General features: G+C 37.8%; 1 protein-coding gene across 2 annotated transcripts in view; it reads right to left on the bottom strand.

Annotated features, from left to right (window-relative positions):
- Positions 1–269: 269 nt before the first annotated feature.
- Positions 270–25,640, bottom strand: part of EML4 (EMAP like 4) — a 146,933-nt gene continuing 121,562 nt past the window's right edge. For both annotated transcript variants that reach the window (XM_041413571.1, XM_041413570.1), the window contains exons 13-24: positions 23,682–23,816; positions 23,325–23,460; positions 21,383–21,534; positions 19,748–19,873; positions 19,499–19,630; positions 18,812–18,879; positions 14,814–14,902; positions 13,547–13,644; positions 9,459–9,546; positions 8,088–8,186; positions 3,561–3,691; positions 270–3,090 (exon numbers count right to left, since the gene is read on the bottom strand). In XM_041413571.1, the coding sequence (XP_041269505.1) occupies positions 2,626–3,090; positions 3,561–3,691; positions 8,088–8,186; positions 9,459–9,546; positions 13,547–13,644; positions 14,814–14,902; positions 18,812–18,879; positions 19,499–19,630; positions 19,748–19,873; positions 21,383–21,534; positions 23,325–23,460; positions 23,682–23,816 (1,719 nt within the window). In that variant the 3' untranslated portion in view covers positions 270–2,625. The remainder of the gene's footprint in view (positions 3,091–3,560; positions 3,692–8,087; positions 8,187–9,458; positions 9,547–13,546; positions 13,645–14,813; positions 14,903–18,811; positions 18,880–19,498; positions 19,631–19,747; positions 19,874–21,382; positions 21,535–23,324; positions 23,461–23,681; positions 23,817–25,640) is intronic.

Genomic DNA, 25,640 nt, shown 5'->3' with positions numbered 1-25,640 from the left:
CTACAGAAGGATAATGCCCGGTCATGAAAAAGGGAAATGTCGCAGAACTTATGAGACATAAACAAGAGCAATATTTAGATCTGACAGTAGTATACATGATGCTGAGTTAACTTATTTTTACACAGCCTGGGAGGTTACCAAAAAAGCACATGTTAAGAAAGTTCTTTCAAAATCACAGACCCAGACACTGGAACTGTGATGACAGCATCCACTTTATGTACAGAAGGAACCAGAACAGTATGGAGAGAGACACTGCAATATTTTATTTTGATTATTTTATTTTTTTTAATCTTCAAAGTTTTCTGCCTCAAGACAGGAATGCATGATAGATAGAAATGGCTCAAACATCTTCACATGAAACACTCTTAATCATAATTCATTCACAATTATTTTTCTAAAACATCTACAGTTACATAATCCCATTTCCATCCATTATCACAGATTTAATTATTTGTTAAACAGTAGTTGCCAGCAATTGAAAGCTGTAAGGCTTTTTGCATATTAGTAGAGTCTTCTGAACTACACAAGAATATCGCAACTCTTACTCTCACTTACATGGCAACCCCAGGTGACAGATGTTCCAAAGAGAAATGTGTTGCTTATGTGGAGTTCATAAAAATGACAGAGAGCTCTCTGTGCCTCGTTAGCTCTACTATCCCTTCTCCTTTACTAAGATTATTTTCTAAACCTACAGCATATTCCTCATTTGTAACCAAGAACTTTGATGAGCTGATGAACTTTATCTTCCACTGTTGCTATTTGGCAAATTTGCAAGTCAGGCATACTAGAGCTCTCCAGTAAAACTATGTACAGAGCACAGTTTAAACAGATGGGTCGCTTGGAATCCATATCTCCCTCCATCTGAAGGGAACTACTTTGAGGTTCTCTGAACTGTTGTAAACAAGAGGATATTTTTTCTATATATATATGTGTGTGTATATATATATTTATATATTTTATATATAAATGTTCTAAATGTCCTTTGGGAGTCCATTTGTTTTTATCTTTCCAAATGATGACTAAATACCTGATCTGTAGCATTTCTCCTGAGAAGATACTAGTAAGGGAATGACAGTTTTGATGCACTTTGGAATGGCACAATCACGTAAACGTTTGCACAATTAAGACTTATGAACTCATCCAAAGTTTCTAAACATGATATTCTAACTAAGAACTAAAATACCAGCACAATGCAGCAAGTTAAAAAAGAAAATTCTATGTAATCAAAATATAAACAAGTACATAGGAAATGGATATCTGCCAGTAAATCTATGTCTTTTCTAAAGTAGGAAATGTATGCACTTAAGAAAAAAATGTAGTCATCTGACAAACTTAGTAAAAAAAAGTACTTTCCAAATGCATAACAAATGCCAAGATATCCCGTAACTGGCCAGGTACAGCCACATGAGAGCTGCATGGCTTAGAGCAACCTGGGGAGGGGTGGGGTGGAAATAAAATCACAAAAACAATAGATCAGCAAGTCTAGGGAAAACAAAAAAAAAAAATAAATCACATCATCATAATCTAAATTACTGTATGCTTACATCACAACTGCTAAAGGAGCCAGGGGGAAAAACAGAAAGTAGAGATTGCAGTTTAATGATTTTAAAGAATTACCTCTAAAAATTCAGAAGAAAAAATTATCAACTTACTAATTCTAAGCACCAATTTAATAATTTAAGTTAACTGTATTTATATTTTTCATACTAGGGATGGAGCAAGTTCTGCTTGAAGGCTTAAAGTTTAACTCTGGAGCCCATCTGATTTCTGTGTTCTTGTCACACTTCTTCTGCTGTTCACATCAAAGTCACTGTAAAAGACTCTCAAGTTTCCAATTCTCTAGGCAAGCAATTCTTTGAAGAGACAATTATGTCCTACAGTTTAAGTCAACTTTCAGGTCATGAAAAGTGAAATATGCCAGTATTTGGTTAGTCTGCTAGTTAAGAGCCTGTGAAAATGGAACAGTTGACACCGTTCCTCGACAGGATTTGCCTTAGAACTAGCAGCACCCAGGGCAGACCAACTTTGAACACATCCAGACTCCACGAGGAATTAGTAGTGTTAGAAAATTGCATATGTGTTAGATCAAGAAGGCATTGCCATACACGTGGCATTGTTACATTATTTTTCCTCTATTTTTCTCAAGGAAAAACAAAGGAAAACAGCCCTACAAAGAGCTTTTTGGTTGGTTTTTTCATTCTGTTTTTCTTTGCGCCTGGAAAAAGCAGCACAGTGCTTCCCAGCTGGAACAGCTCAGCGCTTCCCATCAGCTCAGTTCTTCTAGAAAGCACTTCCACGTAGTTAAGGTGGTCTACTTCAGCTAATTCTCAGAGCTAACCTTTTTTCCAGTACGTATTTCATGCCACTTCCTGACAGCAATTTCAGAACTGAAATGGATCTACAGTAATGTCCACTACTAACTGAGACCAGATCTTGCTACAGACCATCAAGCCAGGCCCTTGGGATGGTTCCACACGTTGAACTGAAGCTCAGACTAAAAATCTCACTGAAACTCAAAATCTGGAGTGGTCATGAATCTCAGCTACTCTTCCCTATTTGAACCCTCACCCTTGTAATGAAAGCACGCACACCACGGGAAAACAACAACCACCTGAGCTGGGAGCTTTAAGATACTGGTGAGTTATCCTGCTGCTCCTCTGTGACCGTGGACTCGCTGTGCTCCTCGCTCAGCTCATTGGAGGGCTCCTCGTAGCTCGGCTCGGCGGGATCCAGGCTGCTTCCCTCGCTTTGCTCCTCGCTGTGCTCCTCACTGTGCTCTGCAGACTGCTCCAAGTTGCTCTCCAAGGAAGCTGGAGAGCTGCCAGTTACGCTTTCATTTTGGTTCATTTCATTAAAAGGCTGGGGGAGATGTGCAGAAGACTGCACAGCGTTTTCACTGGCAGGGATGGGCACTTTGGTGGCACCGATATCCAGGACAATGTCATTTGGTGGCAGAGTTACCTTCTCCACGAGTTTCCACTGAATAATACTCATGTCTTTCCCTCCAGTTGAAATCAAGTGACCGTCGCTATGGGTGAAGCTGACATTTGTCACATGACTACTGTGAGCACTGTATTTGTGACTTGGGGCCTAGTGAAAACAAGCAGAAAGATAAATCACATGTTGGCTGGAAGAGCACATGATACGGAAATTTAAAACTACTAATATTTTTGCTTAGCCCTTCAAGAGAGATCTTACTTCACAAAAAAGTAAGTAATTATATTTATATTAGATTTCCCACAAAACTTCCTCTCTTCTTTGAAACCTGGAACAGATTTAGATCTTTACAGAAAAAGTAATGGACCTCACACTAAAGCCAGCAAACACAAAGCATCAAGCCTTGTCTCCAGAATTTAAGGATAATTATTGACACTTCTCTTTTAGGCATACTGTTTTATATTTATACTGTTTTACACTTTCTGTTTTATATGTAAAATTAATGGAGGCTCTTGGATATAAAAGTAGTATTTGCCTAGCAGGCTCCAAAACAATTATGCTGGAAGCAAGGAAAGCTTCAGGCAATGTAAACAAGCACATGAACTAGACTGGTCTAGACTTACCTTTGGCTTGGAACAGGGATACTGAAAGAGATGGACCTTACAAAAATCATCAGCCACTGCTATCACTTTTCGGTTATGGGATCTGACAAGGGCATTTATGTCTGTCCCATCTGATCCTTCGGGCCAAACTCCTAGGAAAGAGTACAAGAGATATTCAGCAATGGTGATTTTGGAAACAAATCAACAGAGAATTCATGAACAAAAATAAAATTTACAAAGCTGTGAGAAAAGGCAAGACGAACAAAAGGGAAGACAGGAATTCAGATGGAAAATGGAATGTGCATTGCATTAAATGTCATTAATATTTTGCTAGTATAATGCTGCTCCCCCCACCCTCTTCTCCCAAACCCTCAGTTTCAGCCAGGATAACATCTTGGGCTTAACATTTGTTTCCTGTTCAAAACCTCAATCTTGTTTAAACCTTATCTTTAAGTTTGCTGCTAAACTGGTAACTCTTAATACTGTCATTAATGCACAGACATTTTAAAAGCAACAGTGATGCTGAAGCACAAGGCAAACCCAGGTACTGTACATTGTGGTCCTAATGGTTTCATTTGTTTGACTTCTTGTACTTTAAATCTTAGTATTTGTGTAACTCAAAAAAGACAACTGATTGATGATACTCTGCATAGAAACCCAGCCTATGCAAGTTTCATAGATGTAAGCGCTGTCAAGTGCTTAAGTATAATTCAATAAGTCAAAAGAATGACACAGATAGGTCCAGACAAAAGAGTAACAACATTTCCTAGATGAAAAACACTGATCAAATTTGGGATGGGGGAGACTCTAAACAAAATTATTTTAACAAAACAAAGACATTAGAGAGTCCCATAATAAAACAGACAATTCACATCAGTATGGAAAGCTGAACAAAAAGTAAGCAAGGGATTATAAGATATGCCAAAGGTACCATGTTTTCAAGATCAGATTTGGGTTTCTGATTAGGTCTTGGAGTTAGTTGGAATTTTCCCCCCTCAAATTTCACCCCCACCCCAAAAAACTTTGTGTCCAATTGACCAAGAGAGCTGTTGATTATCAGATATGAAAATAACTTCATCCTCCCTTATAGTTGCTGACTTCAAAAAAAAAAAAACAACCAACAATGTGCTGTCTACTGTTTTATACAGCACAAAAAAACAACTCAGAATTGCCTTATCTTCTTGTTTTTAAGCAAAACGGCAAAGAGCATTTAACTTTAAAGCTGTTTTTCCCATTCTTCAGTGGGTGGAGTAAGAAGTTTATTTTCTCTGAAGAATAACAAAGGAAGCTTGTTAAACTTGTTCCAATGCCAATAAGCTACATTGTAGGTAATTTAATAAATAATGACATTAAGTGCTAAGGAAAGTATTCAGAAACATCTTAGTGTTCTTACATCAGTGAAATAAAATTGAATTAAGAATTTATTACTATTTAAGAATTTTCAAGTAGTTCAACATGAATGAATTTTACCTTTCCTCATTCATTCTATATATGAAATACTGTTATCATGTGGGATTAATAAATGCCTGAAGTTTCAGCTACCACCTTAGGCAGGCTTTGACAAAGAACTATGCAATTTCCTCTTCTTTTTAATTTCCTCTTCTTTTTAATTTCCTCTTCTTTTTAATTTAAGATTAAAAGGACTAATATTCAAAATTGAAGCTTTTATTGAACATCTTTTATGTTTGCAAAGTCCTTTAGCAGCTCCAAAGGTAAGGCAGCCCTTTGTCATAAGACAGCAGGATTTGCTTTCAATGCATCAGGCAAACATGAAAAAATCCAATACATTAATATGACTGAGTCTTGAATTCTTAAGATAACTGCAAAAATTCTTAATAACTGTAAAAATAACAAAATCCCCAAAGTAATAGGACTTTATTATAAGGCACAACAGCAGCACTTCAATTTTAACAAATTCTGCTAGACGGCAGTAAGCCTCTCAAAAGAAGCTGTTCAGGCAAAACTGTGGGAAATGTGCAGCAAACCCCAAAGTGACTTCAAGCGTTTGGGGTGCAGAGTGTTGACACTGCTGAGCCAACAGTAACAGCAACTGCCAAAAGGAGTGATGCTGTTCTTATCCACACCACAAATTTCCATCCTCTTCCTTCTGCTGACAACAGTGTGATGCCTGATCCTATGGCACACTACACACAGAGCTGAACTGTAAAACACGTACCCTCAAAAGCCCAAATCCCACAAACCTAACTCTCTCTCCCAAACATCAGTGAGCAGCCCCTGGCTTGCTTGGATCCCTGAGCCAGCTGACCCTTGGGTGAAAGCCAGATTAGCAAATATCTGATAGGTTGGCTTAGTTGCACTGTGGGAAAATACTTGCCTTTGTTTGAGGTCAAACCATAACTTTTTTTTTTTGTTTGAGGTCAAAACATAAGATTCTGCAAAGGGTGCCAGACTAGCAGACAGTGTTAAATTAGGGCATGATGAATCTTGGCTAGGAAGTTTAAATATATTCTGTTGTGCTCTGGAATACCATCACATTATCTGCTTTATCTACTTCATACCCAGGTCCTCTGGCACACTGAAGATTTTGAGAGCAGTTGAAACTAATTAAACTTCATTCAGAGTGGTTGAAGTTTGTACTGATCCAAAAGAAAATGCAGACAGGATCAGGAGACTTATTCACTTTCAATAGCAATAGGTAAAATGGTTTCTCAAAACAGGGGTTACGGGAGCTGCTCATGTCCAGCCTGGCCCCAGTCACTTATAACAGCTTCTATCTAACAGCTGTCAAAAAGACAAAGCCAGTGGATGTGAAACCAAACTCTTTCTGCACTCCCACATCTCACCTCAGAAGGTCAGGAGTAAAGGACATTTCTGGGAAAGCCCTGGGATTCAAAGAGCTGCTGCCCTTATTCTGTCTGCTCTACTATCAAATATAGTGGTAAAAGCTCAGTAGTAACACAGTCTGCTACCTCCATGTTTCTGGTAGATTTAGGTACTCTGCAAAAAAAAATGTAAAATGTTTCAGCTCCAAGCCGATTCCGTAAGGAAAATGCAGTTCTTGCAAAGTGTTTTCCATGTTCCTGGTGAAGGCATCATATTAGCATCAGAGTTTTGCTTTTCACTTTCTGTGGCCTCTCCTGAATCTTCTGATACTCCATTTTAAAAAAGGCTTTTGTGCTGCACTATTACTGCAGTCACAGTAGCAAAGTGAGCTAGGAAATTACTGCTGTGGTCCAATTCCTTGTTAGCCTAGGCTTACAAGATCAGAGCATCAGGAGATGCTTCTACTTCACCCAGACTTACTGAATAAAAACACCTGCAAATACACAGTCTGGTTCACAGTTCTCAGCCTAATGGAAGCCAATATTGTCATACAACTAGCAATAAGCAACAATATTTATCTCCAGAAAGAGCATGCTTCTTTTTATTTCTGCTACATACCAAGCTCCAAATAAATCAGAACTATTTACACAGTCTATCAATTAGCCAGCTTCCTTCTCTGACCCCTATATTTTTCCTATTCTGTCTCAGATCTTTGGTATCCAAAAGGGAAATCATGTCTGGTTATTAATGCCTTCCACCCAACCAATATGCCACAAGTGTGTCAGTGTTAGCCCTCATACCAACCTCAATCCTTCGAGGCTACCTGCTCCTTAAGCACATGACAGCCCTTAAATACACACAAGATGTGTCAGAAGCTACAGAAAGGACTCACACTTCACTGATTTTCTTCTATCCTGCATGTAAATTGGTATTCAAAGTTGACTTCCTAGTAGCTGTGAAGAGAAGATTTGTAGATCTAACCCTCACCTCTAAAGAATTTGCTGATTTATTTGCTTTTGATATTTGGACCAGAACAGAGGCAGGTGCCTGATCTCAGTGGTGGAAGAGAGATGTTTCAGCAGCCTGGTCACACAACTTCACTGGGAGGCTGAATCTTACTTTTATACCCCTCACAGAGGGACTCCTCATTTATGGGCAATAGAGCTGCCTACAGCTAAAGCAATTTGAACTGTTTTGCCACAGTCTAAAATAATGGTACTATTAAAAGCAGATCTGTCAGCTTTTAAAAATTGTTTTTGTGTATTTTAAAAATAAACTATTAGGTAGAAATCTGTTAATGCTTTAAAGCATTTTATTCTTTACAGAGTGCATTAGCTTTGACTATGGGTATCAAAGTGCTGTCATCATTTTTATTTATGAACTATAACCTACACTTGTAACACTCTTGTTCCTGTCCCAAAACAAGGTAAACAAAGGAGAATGCACATGTGCCATATGAGCACTTTAAAATATAAGCCTGTTGCTTCAATGCCTCCATAATTGGTAGCCTAAAATGACCACCATTTAGGGACTCATTAGGGAGAATCAACCCCCTAACTTCAAGAACTAAATAGAAATCAATTGTATATTGTCTAAACACTTGGTGCACTTTAGCACAGACAAATACCGTGGTCAGTCACCATGGCCTGTGATCTCAGCATCCCTTAATAATCATTAACAGTGTGCTTTTAATGACAAATTGAAGCAAACAAAAACACAAAAGCACAGTGTTAGTAGCTTAAAAGCAAGTTAAACAGTGCTTACCAAACACTTGGAAGCCTAGCACACAAGTGTACGTTGTCCAATCTATATCCTTACAGTCAGAACGATTCCTGATTAGCTTACAGCCACTTGGAATGTCCCCTGAAAAAAAAAGTGAATGATGAGTCATGCAATGCAAAATTTTATTTCCATAGGTGCACTTTGAAGAGATGCTAATGCAGTAAATAAATGCATCTTAAATCCAATCTGGAATTAAATTGTAGAGGCAAAGACAGACCAGCACCTTTATCAAATTCCATATACTTGAAGCTTTACTTCAAGTATATGGTTTTTATGAGTCACATTTACTTCTCATTTCCCTCTTCTGATAGCATAACCTCAAAACCACTTCCCTGCAACCTGAGTACCCTGCTACTAACTCTACAAAATGCTTTAATGTAGTCTGTAATATAATAATTTATTCTTCCTGCTAGCTCCAATGATGTGCTAAAATTCAGTAAATCATTCAGGAAGCTGTGTTTTTAAAACAGTGAGCAACTACTGCCAGAGAAGCCTTAGACTGCGTGACAACTTTTAACTAGAAAAGGAAAGACTGTCTTGCAATACACCAAGCTAGTAATAATGGGTCACGGCTCTTTTCTTCCCTATACATGAAACTATAAGCACCAACAGTTCCTTTTGATAGACTGTACTATCTAGATTTGAAACCTAACTTGTGACAGGCAGAAAAAATATGTGAAGGTGACAGACATTTAAACTGTTGGCAGTTCTTGCCTGTAAAGGGAAAAAAAACCATCCATCTTCTTTGACCCAGTTAAAGCCATAGAAAGACAGGATTAAAAAAAATAAATTTAAAACAGATTAATGCACTACTGATATTGAACTTCTGGCATAACCACCATGTGTTGCATTCATGTTTTCACATATTAAAAAAAGACAAACACAAAAATATTATTACCACTAACTCATTAAAGTAGCATTACTGCTTTTCTTAATTTTCATCACCACCAGCCAAGATAATGTTTCAAACAAGAAACCCCAGGAGAGAACTGTGGCACCAGCCCACTGATTTTATTTCCCCAAAATAACTGGTATTGTTGACACTAATTAGACAACTGTATATATTATTTTCAATCGACAGAACTTTTGGCCAACATCAAGTCGTAGAGCCACTTGTCCTGTAAATTCTACACTGTTAAACTGATTTATGACCTTGTAAAGAAGTAAGCTATATTTGGCATTGCCATTAGGTAACACACAGCTCTGAATAACATCAAGATATCAGGTTACACAAGTTCAAATCAGTCCCTTTGTCAGTAAGCATTTTGTACAGTCCTGATCAAACACACTTTTCTAAATACTCTGACAGCTAATACATATTTCTGTTTCCAGTGTATTTAATTTCATACTTACAGTATAGTATTTCATAGTCTCCTGAGTTTGACATTATATACTTGTTGTCCGGGGACCAGTCAAGGTGTGTAATATAGCTGGAATGTCCCTGAAGGAGAATGCAGTAACACCAGTGTGAAACACTTGATTTTAATTGAAAGTGAAGCAGAAGTTGCACCCATAGATGGGAGAGCTAACAGCAAAAAAAAAAATATCACCTTCCCACGTGCTCCAGGTCAGCTGCAATTCACTTGTGCGCCTTTAAAGGCTCCTTAGTACCATTGCCACACTTGCTAACAGCTAAACAAATGAAGGCTGGGCATCATGCCTCTCCAACTCTCCCCTGTAAAGCCTGGCCTTCTTGGACTCCAGAATGATTTACTCCTGGAAGGCATGATGCTGAAATATGGATGAACCCCAATTTATAATGCAATTAGGAACATACACATTGCTATTGTGAAAAGCAAGTAACCTGCACAGGATCAGTTTTAGAGCCTAACAAAAAAGTGACAGATAGGATTTTTTTATTTCTCTATCCATTTAAAATAACTTCCATTAAATGCAGACTCATGCAAATAACCCTTGTTCATCCTAAAAACTCAGGATACCTTAATTAACAACCACCAGGCAGAAGTACAAGATCATGGGCCGGAGGTTACCAGAATATGCTTCTAAGCTTGTTGAAAGTCTCTGCTGTGCTTTTTGCACTGCATCATGCTAGCACCAGCTTTGAAAGGTGTCTGATCTACAGGCAGTGCGTCATCTTTACTAAGAATTAAAACCCTTTGGTCTAGTTGCTTAGTTAACACCGTTAAGAGCACACTGAGGGTTAAGCACCTGGCTTTGGTTAAGCACCTGCTTTTGAGGAAGAAGACAGATGCAGCTGGACAGAGTATTTTTTCTGTGCTCAAACTTCTTTTGAGGGAACTAAGAGTAATAATAACAGTAATAATAAAGCTATGAAAGGCTCCAGAGAAGCCACAAATCTATATAAGGTAGGAATCACGGGTAGCAAATTAATAAAAGTGATATCCATGTCATTCTTCCTCTGGCACCCTTCCATTTCTTCTTACTGCTCCTTCTCCCCTTGTAAGACCATCTATTTTCTCCCTTTCATAGTCCTTCAGCCAGGAAACAAACTGTCACATTCTTGACTGACAGATGTCAATCCATGTCCCTCCCTCAGTGGGTATTACGAACAAGATGTCCCTAAGCCCTGCAAAGGGTCTCTTGGCACAGCCTCCAGCAGCCAAGCCAGAGCCATGCAGAAGCTCTGCACTGGCTGCTGTACCACCCATCATGCCAGCTTCTTCCACAGAGAACTCTAAGAGATCCTGATTTCTTCCAGAATTACATGTAGAAATACACCTGTGTCCCATCTCCCTGTTCCCAGGTCCCCTGAGAGACTGCAAAAACATTTAGGAGAAAAGATGGCCTTTATGATTTGTTTACTTATGCAGGAGTCTCTGCCTCAAGCAGAGGAACTGTGTATTAACATAACTGCTTTGCAGTCATGGGTGAGACATATGATACTGACATGCAAACCTGGTATTAAAAACAAAAAGTACACAGTTGGCTAGGATTTTTTTCTCCCCCCCCCTTATTTTCCAAGTCTTCCGATTTGCAATTGAACTCCAACTCAGAAAAGAATTGGTCAGTCATTTACTAAATCCTGACAGACATTTGGCAGCTGATAAAATTCCTGGGGGTGGTGGAGGGAGGGAACAAAGCAATTGGCCAGGGGGCTCCAGGCTGCAAAATCCCTTCAGGCAAGGGATCACCAAAAGATGAACTGGAACACAACATTGTTATCATATTTGCAATAGGAGGATCCCACTTTCTGTTAAAATCTTTCTTTGGTAGCTGGCCACCAATAAGGCAACATTTTACTCTCTCCCTTTCTGTACCTTTATATACAATGAATGATTCATATCATTACCAGCTACAAAAACTATCTGACTAAATGGAAACTCCTTCCTCCATTGGCAGTGTTTATCTGTTTCACACTTCAGTGGTGCAAGGTTCAAAATGCCCACAGCCTCTAGGACAGGCACACTAATGACTTCAGTGTATCAAATGCTTCAGAGTGCCTGTCTGTGTGGCTTTAATCCCACAGCCCCCTGAGTAAATGCCCAGCACTCGCTCTTCCTTAGCTAAGGTGTCTCTGATGTAAAGCAAACAGAGATAGCAGCAGCTACCCAGGAATTGCTGACACGCTGGAAGTTCGGCCCCACACCTTCACACTGCTGACTGCATAGCTGGAGCCCTCAAAAAACAGCTGCACTAGTCAAAATGGTTGTTTTGGCTCATCTGAAGTTCTGATCACAGCCAACTATCCCTTGCTGTGGAAGCAGACCCACAGGTCACAGACTTGCCTCTCTAGCAGCAGCAGCAGAATGCCTGGCTGTGACTGAGAGGGGATTTAAACCTAACAACAGGCATACAGCCCTTATGCACCAGCTAATGCTGGTTCAGTAGATAGAATCCTTCTGAAAGAATTCAAATAATGTATTCAAGCTGGAAGAAACAACCAGAAGTTGACTACCAGGAGGACTGAGTCATACTATTTGGAGGTCACCCGTGAGGCTACTGGATGACAGAATGCCAGAAGGATGCAGTGCCAGGAGAGTGCTCCGGGTCCGAGCATGCCTGGGTGTCTCCCTGCTTAGCATCAAGCTGGTATGGGCCCGCCAGGGGGTTGGCAGGGAGAACAGGGGAGGCGCAGGGCAAGTGAAATTGGATCTGCAGCCTCGCAGTGAGCTCCGGCAGCTCCACATCGCTGCCTTCTGCACCGGCTGGGAGGGTCAGGGAGCTCAGTCCCGACACAAAGCGTGCTGCTGATTTTGTATTCTACATGCAGTCACTCACACTGAAAGGAACAGGATAACAGAAATCTGCTCTGAAGCCTTGACATTTCTGCCTGGGTGTAACAATGCTAAATTCTCTCACACCAATTTTTACAAACCTCTTTCCTGCCAAGCCAGCTGGACAGAGTGACACCCAGATGCTGGATTAAATTGCAATATGCTCCCCTCCACATACATAATGCATAGAAATAAATGATCTTAAATATCTTCAAAGAGCTCACAAAGGCGTTGAAATACATAGAAAACTAAATATTACGTATGTTAGGATTAGCCATCTCTGAGTGATTTTATATTCTATGGTTAAAAAATAAGCGTTGAGGTGAGATGCTGTACTAAGGTGCAGACATCCACTGCCATCCCCACCAGCTCCACCGGGGCCCTGGTCTGAGCTCCCTGCGGGCTCTGCAGGGATGGGGCAAACCCAGTGCTGCTGCCTGCCCTGGCAGCCCTGTGCCCACAACAGCTGCACACAGGCTGCTCTGACCCCAGTGCTCTAGTGTGTGTCACATTTCAAAGGTGAACCTATTCTTATGACATAATTTGCAAATCTCATTAAGTTTCACTTGTTCTTAATGCAAATATTTTCACTAACCTTAAAAGACAGCTGAACGTAAGGCCAGAATGTCAGATAACGAAACACTTAGAGAAAAATAGTCTGTTTAGCACTGGGACAACCTCATCCAATGTAACAATAATAACAGACTCCACTACCTATGCTACATTTAGATCTATTGATCCTGGGCCAGATCCCTCATTTTCAAATTCTGTAGTAACAATTACAACTGAAAACAATGTATATTTGCAGCCCCCAAGAGTACACATTCTAATGGAATTACACCACCATAATATTATGTTGGTTCAAGAAGTACTTTACCAATAGGAGGAAAAAATCCCCAAACAAATGTAATATTTTCCTTGAACAAGCTCCAGCATATAGGTACAAGGCATTTCTCCATCTTACTGCTAACTTTCCATTTCAGAGAAAGAAGGCAATAATCTAATAAATTAGTCATATCTGATGCAAAAGTGATCACTGCACACTAAGAGGTACAGTAGCCATGAGAGACTGAAGTTTAAAATCAATCAAATTATGAAAAAAACCCATAAAACATATAACCAAAAGGGAAAAACATCAATCTGGAAAGAGTTTCACTGCTTAACATCTAAATGTATGTATAACATCAAAATGCATGTAGAAGATGTAATAATCATGTAAATGACTATTCATGCTCCAAAACTTACAGTGCATTTTCCATATCTGCTATACTTTCTTCCATTTTCTGTTACTACGTAGAGGTAAATAAAGTTGTCGTGGGATCCAACTGCAAGTAAGGTGCCATCTACAACACAGAATATTTGATATAAATAAATAGAATGTTTATTTTGTGAATTTTCATTATTTTAGGCTTATTACTAAGACAACAGTCTCAGTTAAACTACTCCTTATGAATTGTACTGAAGGACTCATAACAGTTTACATTACGTTTCTTTTCAGCTGTATCTGTTTACTTTGTGGGTATGTTTTTTGGAGAAGTTCTTCTGCTTTTTTTTTATAATAAGTGTTCAATGGACAGGATATAAACCCTCAGACTGCACCGGATTTCTGAAGGCTGTTGACAGCAGGCAGACTTGAGTTTTATGCATCATAAAAATGCAGAAGAGTATTTAGTCTATGGATAGCTTAACTTTGGAGGAGAGGACTGCAAATAAATCAACACTAAACATAGAAAGATGTGGAATTTTCAAACATTATATTAGTTTTCTATTCTGTCTTGTCTCCCTTTAAAAAAATATATGTGGACAAGAGCTGCCACAAATCACAATCAAACACCTCTAAGTGTCAGTGAACATCAGTGATTTAAAATAAATTGCTGTGCTTGGCACATGTGGCAGCATTAGAGGAACATTTTGCTCGCTGATGTTGCATGTGAGCCAAAAACAAACAAGAGAAGGATTTACAAGTGTGTTCTTCCATCCTGTTTTAACAGAGAGGAGTCAGCCTCTGACTATTTGTCATATCATGTCTGAAGAGGAGACTCAACACTGGTTTGGACTTCATGTAATCCCAGAGCAAACACTTCACAAACAGGTCTGACTTGCAGACAGACATGAGCTTAGTTTTATGGGTTTGCATTAATGAACTTGAAAACTAACTAAGAAAGATATTAAAATATGACTGAAATATTAATAAGCTTTTTACAGACTTTCCTGTTAACCAGTCAACTACATGAGAACTTTTTTTGGGGGACCAAAGCTAGCATTTGTTACACAACAAAGTTCAACATGAAGAAAAAGCTGAGAAAGGTGATGGTGATGTTTGCAGTTACAAAATTCCAGAATTTAGTACACACAAAAAAATCCGTAAGCAAAACCTCAGTCACACATTAAGCATTTGAAACAATTTTTTCAAGGCTGTGCCTTTTCTAATGCCTGAGGACTAATTTAACAGCATTTAACAGAACATCCAACTGGTTTATGAGAATTCTTCTGACTGTACAAGTCTGCCTACCTACTGAGTAGCGCATCACTGAAAGCTGCTCGTTGCCATCAGTGTGTATTGAAACCAGATCCCTCGTTTCTGCATCCAAAACAAACCACCTACAGGGAGGAGAATTCCAGTAAGTATCACTTCCACTAAACAAAAAAACAAGTAAAAGAGCCATAACTGCTGCCTGCCTTCATCATCTTATGCTAGCCCCTCAAGGGCAGCATAGACAACATCTGTTTTTAATGGAACACTTTTCTGGTTCACAAAGCAAGACAAGTTTCAGTGAACAATATGTGAAAGATTCTAAATACCATTCAATATTTTTCCTCCTTTCCTGAACACTGTAATAATCACCAAAATGTCTACTGGACAATAAACATACCACCAAACAGAAAATATGACTGCATCTTATCATCATTAAGTCTTAAGCTAAATTTCATTCTACTTCCCTATTTTAGAGAAAGTTTTGAGATTAAAACTGATCTTTCAATTTTTATAAAGCAAAGGTAAAAAAAAATAGAAACAGTAGATGTAAGTGGAAAATATTTCCATACTCATTGTAAACACAAATTCTATTCTAGCTTGGTATTTTTCTCTCAATCATTTTCATTTCTATGAATAATTTTATTAAAGTAAGAAGGAATAACCAACCATTCACTAGAATTTGATGGTTCATAAACTAGCACTTTATTTTATATTTCTTGCTTGGATGATTTCTAGCTAAGGTAATTAATTGCATTTTTTTATTCTTTAACAATAACTTTTAACCTGCAGTTTATTATTTATGAGGCACATAAATGCTTACAAAAAGTCACTGGCACATAGACCAAAACGGTCACTGACAGCAAGATTTGCAAGATGGGCAGAAACTGAGCATTTTGCAAGGGGTCTGATGCCCACCTGACTCGTAAATACACTGAACATTAGCAACACAGAGAAAATGACTATTTTAAAAAAATATGTATTCATACACACAGATCATGAAAACAGAAGGTGTCAATATGGCTTAATACATTGGAGCAATCCAATACATCAGAATTGGATGTATACATCAGAATTTAACTTCTTTGCTCCAAACTTCTGCTCTCACAGCCATGAACATATGCCACAGGTAGGTTTATATCCCTAAAGGCAAGTTCAAACACTGTGGAAATGAGCAAGGGAATTCCACTCTGTCTCACAGTGAACTCAGTGGAACACTGCTAAATCTGGGACGCATTATTCCACACCAAAGCTGTAAAATGAACCCCAGGAACAACATCACACATGGCTGTCTGTGGGTGGGGATGAGATTGCAGCTCGTGCTCATCCAGTGTCTGACAGCTAGGCACCTGGAAAGCAGCCTGGTCCCAATGGCTTAAACCAGCTTGTGGTTAGAAAGCCACATGATAGAAATTAAACAAAATACACATAGAAAATCCCCAACCCTACAAGGCAGGGACTGCTGAATAACCTGTGTGCAAGACAGACAGAACTAGTGGAAAACAGGTAATGTGTAGCTTTATTGCCTGATTTATTTCCTTGTGGCTCTGCCTTACACTAACCTTGCCCTTCCGTCTTCAGTTTTCTTACCAATATTAACATTTTGGTCAGAATCTTGTTAGTCTTTTTTTCCACAGTGCCTTTGATTACTCTTATGCTTAATACTCAAGATATTCTACATGATTAGTCACAGAAAGATCTAATTCCCTGCAAACAGTAACACTGGAAGCATGGCAAAAGGATCTGAAATGTGCCTCAAAAAAACTTTTTTTAGTTTTCCAGCTGTGCCTTTTCAGAAAGCAGCAGGATCCATAGTACCGCCAAACAACTGATGATCAGGTCCACAGCAGGTATTTAAGGAAGTGGTAACAAAGCCTGCAGCAGACCCTTGCAGACAACCATAAAAAAGGGGAAATGATATTGGAATATTTACCACGGAAAGTGATATGTGAAAACCCCATCAAAAGCATAATGTTTGGCCTGATAAAAGACACACCACAGTAAAATAACAGACAAGAATGGGAAAAAAGGGGACAGAATTCAGTTTTCTTTTGATGTCTCAACTTTAAACAACAAACCCAGCTTTCTTGGTGCTCCATTCCTTGTCCCTGTCTTACTCACTTCTGTGCTGAAAGCTGAGCAGCACTAGAACAGACACACACAAGGTTTGGGTTTACTGAGTTCTAAACAGATTAGTCTCATTTAATATTTGATTTAAGATTTTTAGGCTATTAATCAAATTATTAAAATATTTGTTATGGGTTTGAGATTATTTTTTCTTAAGTTAATCGAGATATATGATACAGCTCTCATTCCTTGGGAAATAACTCCCTCGGACCAGATTTTCTGGCACAGAAAGCACTGCATGATGCTGCTGCATAGGCAGTAATTTTAAAACTGTTTTGTTTATCTTGACTCAACTCCATTTATTTCTCATCCACTTATACACTTACCAGGTCTCATTTCAACTCAGTTTCATTTGTATATCTCAAACCCATCATTGAACTATACAACTTCGGAACACACTAAAATATAATGGTGAAAATATAACAGTTTAAAAATTCTTTTTACTGATGGTAAAAAAAACCCAAAAAACTCCAAGGCCATCATCATAAACTCCTTGAATGCAGTATAAACGCATTGCCTCAAGTAAATTAAAAATAAGAATTTAAACTGAATTTGTCAAAACGTAACACTAAATGGTCCAGGAGAGGGGGAAAAAAAAAGTCAACCAAAAGCAAGCAACAGGCTGAATGCTTTGGTCACACAACGTGCCTTGACTGTGCTTTAATATAAGTTCAAAAACATCTAAAAACTCTGAAGAAACAAACTCTGAAGCCTGACATTCTTTCCCTTTTACCCGTTTAAAGTACTCTTAGTCCTGTATACTCTACTGTGTTTAATGAAGATAAATATTAAATTGAATGAATGTTTCTATCATTTTAAGGTGGAAAGGGTCAACGTGGTAATCAAATATACAAGAGCTCAGCAAGCTTTTTACTAGAAGGCAAACTTGGTTTTGTAGCCTGATATTATACCTAATGAATTTAGTGCAGACTGCATCTTCATCTTGGAGAAAACTCCCCAAAAATATTTAGCATTTCATTTTCCAGGAAATTTTAATTTACACATGCTCAGAAGTTTCTAAAAACCAAACTTCAAATAGTTTTTAGGCATGAGGTTAAGGGAAAAAATTCTAGTTAGCAAATTAAACACACAAAAATATTCACAATTTTCTTAGATGCACTAGGCATTATTTTATCAACAAGTTATCAACCATGAGGTATAACTGAAAAACAGAACAAAAATGCTAGTAGATTTAATATGTGCTCCTCTCACCTTTCTAATGCTATGACCAACCTGTTTTTCCTTTTAATTGATACACTGGTACTCCCTTACTGGGAGATGATGCCAAGCCAGAGCTTGACTATGAAATAAAGGAACTTTTTTCTCCCACTGTAAGAAGCCCAAGTTAAAAAGACTCAGTTTGAGCTTTGACAGCTTGCAAAGGCACAATGACTTCAGGAAGAATAAGAACAGTTCAGTATCACTTCAGTCCAACAGTATGCCATGCTCAACTCTGTCTTACACAAAAATCAAAATACCAGTCTGTTCACTTGCCTATCCACCTCTGTTTAAAAGGTTACAAGTGTGTTTGCTCTGGGAAGGACAAAGATCTGTACCTTAGCTGTCTTTAAAAGAAATGTAATGCGCACATAACACTGAAACATATGATACTTGGAACAGACAATAAGGAGTGCTCAGATAAATCCCTGCAAAAAATTAGCTTAAAAAAAAAATCAAGATCTGGGCTTTCATTTAACATTTCATGTTAAAAAGACCAAACCAGCCTAACAACAACCAAACAATTCCTCTGTCTCTGTGCAACACATACAAGATGCTCTGCTCCCGTCTGCCATGCTTTTTAGGCTCCATAACCTCAAGCAAAAATAATAAAAAGCAAATGAACTCCAATTACAAGGTGCATTGTCTCCTTTGCACTTTCTGTTATCACAGCTCAGCTGGAAGGTGTTTACCTGCCCGAGTGGGTTCCTATGGCGACCACTGCTCCACTGGGATGGAAATCCGCACAGTGCCCGGGTTCCTGCACAGACCAGGGAGGCACAGACACGTTATTGCCCCGGCTGCATCCTCAGCGCCCAACACCTCTCCTTAGACCAAAGCTATCCTGAAAGTCTGAGCTGAGCTGGCACAGAAAAAATCAATCACTTAGCAGCATGCTAACCCTCAGACAGCTCTTCTCTCAGTGTATCAGTGACATGCACTGCAAGAACACCTGGTGAGTAAAAGGCTGACATTTCTGTGCAAAAAATAATTTTTCTTGGATATTAGCAGAGAACTAGCCAAGCTACAAAATGAATGACTGTAAGGAAAGGACATCTAAAGCCAAACCTTCACAACTGTATGATACCCTCTTCAGATTGTTTGAGTAACAGGGGAAAAAAAAATAAACTGTAACAAGAATAAAGAACTAAGACTTATTCAAGTTGGCTTGTCAAAATGACATCAAGCAATGGTAACCAGATTACATCTTATACAATGTCTGATGAACCTTGCTAAGTTTATCAAAGCTTCCAGATAGCTGTTTTCAGAAGCATAACTGTAGGATTAATGCTTGCAATCAGGTGGAACAAGAGTGTTTCAGAAACTGAATGCTTTTTCCTATTTTCTAGCTTTATATTTAAATTAAAGGGTTGACATACATCTAGCAGCCTGGTCCATTCCAGTGTGTGGTCCACAGAGTTCCACATACAAACTTGCCTATCTTGGGCACATGTTAAAAATAAGTCTTTGAAAGGATGAGATGCCAGTCCCCAGAGCTCATCGGTATGTCCCTAGAAAGAAACCACACGATTTAACAATTAATAAAATTAAAATTCTTAAAATAACGCACCAGCACAGAAAACCTTTACATTTTTGGGTTATACTTCAAAAAAACAAGTTATGCTCACCTGTACCTCTACTATGAAACCATCGTTAAATGTTCCCCTCAAAACAAAGTTTCGTGAAGTACCCACTAAAAATTGATCAGCTTTTCCTTCCGCTACTGCTCTGATTGTTCCATACTGGTCAGGAACCTGGAAAAAAAAACATCTGTCAAATCACATCAGGCATCTTGATAGGTGCTTCATTTTGGAGGCCACAAATAGAGCACAGTGACAGTATCAGAACTGGAGTTTTCCCATTAAAAAGGAGCAGTCCAATTATTGTAACCTCAATCAGAGCTTGACCTGAAACCTCTCTCATCTGTTTGTTCAGTACAGGCATACAAGATCTTATTCCAAGACAATCACAGTTACATAATTTTAATAACTTCATGAGAAAAAAATTACAAATTAAATTATGTAGCTATTAAGCATCAAATTCACTAAACAAACGCACTCCCACAGCCTTATAATTCATCTTATAAAGAAAGGAATAATACACAGTTACTATTTACTTTCCAAAACACATTTTGAAAACGAAGAAAAACCTTGCAGCACACTGTAAAATTTTCTTAATGTTTCCTTATGAGCCTGAAGTAAATGTTCATATGCCTTATGTTAGCAATGATTCTGAATTTTAATGACTGTTTATTGCAGGCTTGAATTCTCATACACTGCTTTTTTTACAGTGTGCAATTGGTTTTTTTTTCTAAATTATTTCATTTCTGAAAATAGATTAATGTTAAGTGATAACATAAGATAAAAAAAATCAATCTGTCAGAACTCGTCACATAAAAATTAGCTGTGACATAATATTATTAACAAAAGGAAAACAGACACTGATATGAATAGAGTGTGTTACTTAAGCCTAAGAATTGTATATGATAGTTAGTGGTTACCTTCTCTGCCATGTTTTCTAATGTCAGTATTAGATTCAAGGCAGTAACAAATTCTAGATTGAACTTACATAACTGTTAAGAAAAAAATGCTATTACAAATGGACAACAGGTAAGTGGAGTAAACCTGTGTTTAAAGAACTGTTAAAGGAGAACACATTATTTCAAGGTAAGGGAAAATCCAAGTTTTTAAAATCCAAAATACATGACCTTTTCCAATTCATCCCCACTGATCTAGCACTGCCATATTGCCAAATCACAAAGAACAGGCATATTCACTGAACACTGGGTTAAAGCTAAATTTTAAAGAAGTTCCTCATAATAGCTTATTAATCATTATTACAGAATTCCAAAAGGTATTCTACCCCTTGTTTACCCTATGTCAAACATTCTACTAAAACCCTCAAATGCTGGTGACAGTCTTTCTCCAGAGAGGCAGACTTTTAAAAACACAGGCAATACTAAAGAACATCCTCAAACATGCTCTCATACAGGATGAATTACAAACGAACAACTAAAGAAGGGTTTTGAAAAAAGAAAATCCTTAACATTTCTGTTCAATTTAAACACAGGAGAACTGAAGCCTCACATAGGCTCATTTATAGGCTAAAATTTAAACACTTTTACTATAAAACATTGTAATCCACTTAAAAAACAGCAACCAGAAGGCTGCATCCTAACTTCCCCTACTAAGGGTGGGAAAGGCTCTGTCTTGCTAGACAATACCTTCTTCAAGGCAATTTCCTTGTCACTCTTGCTTTCTTACCTCAATTTCCCTTTCAGGATTCAAATCATGATCCCACAGGATGATCTTTCGGTCTTTCCCACCTCCAGTTAGCAGCATTCCATTCCTCATTTGACAGAGTGTGAACACACTGCCATCATGAGCTTTGATTTGTTTGCTTATCTGATATACACCTATAAGCACAAAAAAGAAAATAAAAGAACACTCCTCGTTTTTTCACCTGTGGTTTATGAGAAGCTTTGCCTTTAGGCAGAATAATACAGGAAGTATATAATAATAATTACATTTGGACTGTCAGGCTCTTAGTATTGCAAACACAAGGTGGTAGTGTTTTCTTACAGGATAAAAAGATAAAAGAAAGGGCCCGCCTTTCTGAAGAAAAACTATTTTAGATCAATTGTCCTACAAAATGTGAATGCAAAACCAAAACCAACAATTGGCAAAATGCTTTAATTTCTCTGCTTTCCAAAGGAACACAGTTTTTCCAGATGCAAGGGAAACTGTCTTTTAGAGTCAAAAAATATTTAGCAAGTCATTATTAGAAAAGAAGTAAAGCTGCTTTACTAAAAGAAACCAGAAGACTTGTTGTCTATAATCTTTGGGGAATAAAAGGCCAATTATTTATAGCAAAGTTTCCAGGATGCATGAACCTAATATCTAAAGCTGGATGCTGCCACACATAAAAATAGTACAACCAGCATTTGGCATCTATCAAGACAGCAGTCTACCCAAAGGAAAATACTTGGAAGAATGAAGGAGATGAGAAAATTAAACAACAAGGGTAGCAAAAGAACTCTTTTGCATCCTCACCAGGTCTTCACATCAAAAGAACTGCTGTTGGAAAGTAATTAAAAAAACCTAAACAAAGCAAGATTCTGGTGCTGCATATTTTCAAATAGCTATCATAGAAAAATGGAACAGCACCCAGCTATGAGCTGAACTTTGCTGACTCTGCCTATGGCTCAAGTCAGTTTAAATCAGTGTGCTCTCACACTGTGAAAGAGAGTATGGGATCAAGTCCTGTGACCAATCTAATGTACTAAACCACCTAAAAACCCCACTGTTAGTTAAGGCAATGTAAATAAACATTCTATTTGATAATGCTTAGGGTTATACCGAAAAAAGGTTATTTTTGCACAAGAAATTAAAAATTAAATATCAGATAGTATGTTGAATTACTTTTCCATTGCAGTTAGCTTGAAAGATGAGAATAAGATTTACCTACAAAATCAGACTTACTGTTAAATAATGTACTTTTTACATTAATGTTTTCCTGGCATACCAACTTAAACCAGAGTGCTTGAAATAGCTGCCAAATAAAATTAATTATCATTGAATTTATGAGAGCTTAACTGTGCCAGGTCTGCATATGTTGGGTAACAAATAATTTTCCTTTCTTTTTTTGCAAAACGTTTGCTATAAAGAGTTAGTTCAATTTCAAATTTCAAAGCTATTTTTTTTAAGTATATCAAGACTTGAGGGTCTGCTAAACCAGAAACTGTTCATGTAACTGCTACAACTAAGCATTGTAATTGCACTTCACATACAAGTCCTATTAATGTCAGTTCCACCAGTTAAGGGAATTCCTCTGAGAATAAGCATGGTGCAACACAAGCCTTAAGAGGCAAAGGCAGCCTGCAGAATCCCTAAACTGATCCTACAGCCTTTTTCAAATCACCAGATCAAAGGAAAGCTGATTAATCACATTTTTTAAAACGCAAAACATTTAGATAAAGTAGTTTACATTCATTTCATGCACAGTCTCATTAATTATAGAGAAATTTCAGACTGCTCCTAAGTCAGCAAATTCATAGAACTTGCAGAACTTTAGCATCACCTGTTACTGACAGGAAGTGTATGCTCTGAGTCAGGCCTATTTCTCTATTCCTTCCCTAATGCCTTGCTTTATGCTTGTCTTCTACAGACTATGTAAAATCTGTGATTAACCCCCAACATGTCCTACCTTTAGCTCCTTTTCCTGGAGTAGCTTCTACAGTAGTTTTGCCCCATATAAGTATTATCCCACCTGAGTCTCCAGTGAGCACATCACCATTTCCCAAGAAAGCCAAACACTGAACAAATTTGGGTTTCTCGTATTTCTGAAACAAAAAAAGCAAGAGAAAGGGATAACTGCTAGTACTTGTTACACAATTAGAATAATGCACGCGCACTCTTACACCCGGCATTCACATAAGCAGAATTTAGCTGTTTTTTGTATGTATACCTCTCTGATCAGACTGTACACGGTAACAATGAAGCAAACATACAGAAAATGTGATTGCCGTTGATTTAAAACTGTTCTGGTTAAATATATTATTACCCCAAATATCCCTTGCTTCCTTGATAATGAATTGCCGCTCCAGGTCCAGAAAAATATATGAGATTTGCCACATGTAATTATGGTATTTGCATCAGTGGGATGGAATTCTACAGCAAGAACAACTTCATTTGTAGTCTGAAATAATAAGAGAAATATTATTTATTCAGATAGGACATTAACTACTAGAACCACATGTAAACCCCCAAATTTCAGGACAGAGATATGTTAAACTAGATAGCTCATTGTATGCTTGAAAGGTTTTTTTAAGTGTTCTGTGTTAAGTCAGCTGTCTGAATGACTGCACATATAATTTTATCTATATTGATTTTTCACATATGTAAGAGATCTTTATTAAACTTCAGTACATAAGTTAGGGTTTTCCCTTTTAAATCACAAAAAGCTTCTGTTCTCTTGAATAGCTAAGACTTCTGCCAAGGAAAATGAATAATGTATAAAAGACACTTTTTTGGATTGAAAACCCTGATTAATTTTTACACAGACTATTTGCTATTCTGGACAAAAAAGCTGTGACAGAGGCAAGTAAGACAATTCTCTTTCTGAAATTCTGTAAAGATTCTTTTGGGTTCTTTGCTTTCCTTTCCTCCTCACACAGAAGAAAAAGAGATGTCTGCGTAACTCAAAACTTTAAAACATAGAATCCCACCTTTGTATTTTTACTGGTTGCATGTACTTGCACTGAATTACCAATATCTTAAAGTATTTCATCCCTTACCAATAGATTTTATAAACATAACAAACTGACTGGTCATTTACTTAACTTCTAATGTATATTCAACCAAACTGTCTTTGAAGACAGTTCCAATCTCCTGCAGGCAGTGACTACAAAACAAGAAAGTAAATGCATTTATTTCTACAGGATTTCAAAATAGGCTGCCCAGAGAGGTTGTGGAGTCTCTTTCTCTGGAGGTACTGAACACCTGCCTGGGCATGATCCTGTGCAACCTGCTCTAGGTGAACCTGCTCTGGTTTGGGGCTTGGACAGATATCTCCACCGGTGCCCTCCAACCCCAGCTGTTCTGTGATCTACACATATTTGAGAGCAACTTTTACTACTTCACAACATTTGGCTTACTTTAAAAAATAATCTTTTGTTGTTGTTGTTTATAGCCATATTTATTGAATTATGTTTCTCACAGATTCTTTACATGAGCAAATCTGCTAAGTCAAAAAAATAATTTGAAATTTAAGGACTGGAAACCTTAATGGAGTTCAGCTAAGAAACAGCTTTTGTTTGCATCCCAGCTCAAGGGATGCAACTCTGCTCACACCATCTTCCATGGAAGGTGCTTAAGATACTGTAAGACCAAGTCCTAGATGTGAATAAGTTCTGAAGGGCAAGCTGTCCCTGCCAAATAGTTTTTAGGCAATTCTGAAACAGCAAGGAACTCCCCTGAGTGCAAAAACAGTCAAAACATCATGTCAGTGAACAGGAAATACAAGGCATATGCCAAATAGTTTCACATAAAATAACAACATGGAAATGAAAATACTGTTAATAGAATAAATTAAAACTTGTAGAATACAGCTCGTATTGGTCAACATAATCTAGAGAAAACAGGTCAAACCAACATGAATTTGTTACCTGAAAAGGCAAGTTTCATTAATATAGACATACATGCGTGTGGACCATGATTTCTAAAAATAGACAAATACTCAGTCCCGCATGCATGAAATATTTGCTTGCTTGATACTGGATAACATGAATGATTGGGTATTCCCAATGAAATCAACTCTACATTAGCACTGAGTGCAACACATCTGAAAACATCTTATTGCTCTGAAATTTGGAAAGTTTGAAAAAAAAAGCAGAAAAGCAGACAAGACTGCAATCCATAAAAGTACATAGGACTTCAAATGAGAAGAGACATATACTGAGAATCAATAATCAGAATTTGATTAAGACAAAATTGAAATATGGAATGTTTAGAAGTAGTTAAT

Source organism: Onychostruthus taczanowskii, unplaced genomic scaffold (assembly GCF_017590055.1).
Source record: "Onychostruthus taczanowskii isolate IOZ18803 unplaced genomic scaffold, ASM1759005v1 scaffold42, whole genome shotgun sequence".
NCBI lineage: Eukaryota > Metazoa > Chordata > Aves > Passeriformes > Passeridae > Onychostruthus > Onychostruthus taczanowskii.
The sequence above is the reverse complement of the archived record's forward strand: the minus strand, read 5'-3'. Positions and strand labels throughout refer to the sequence as shown.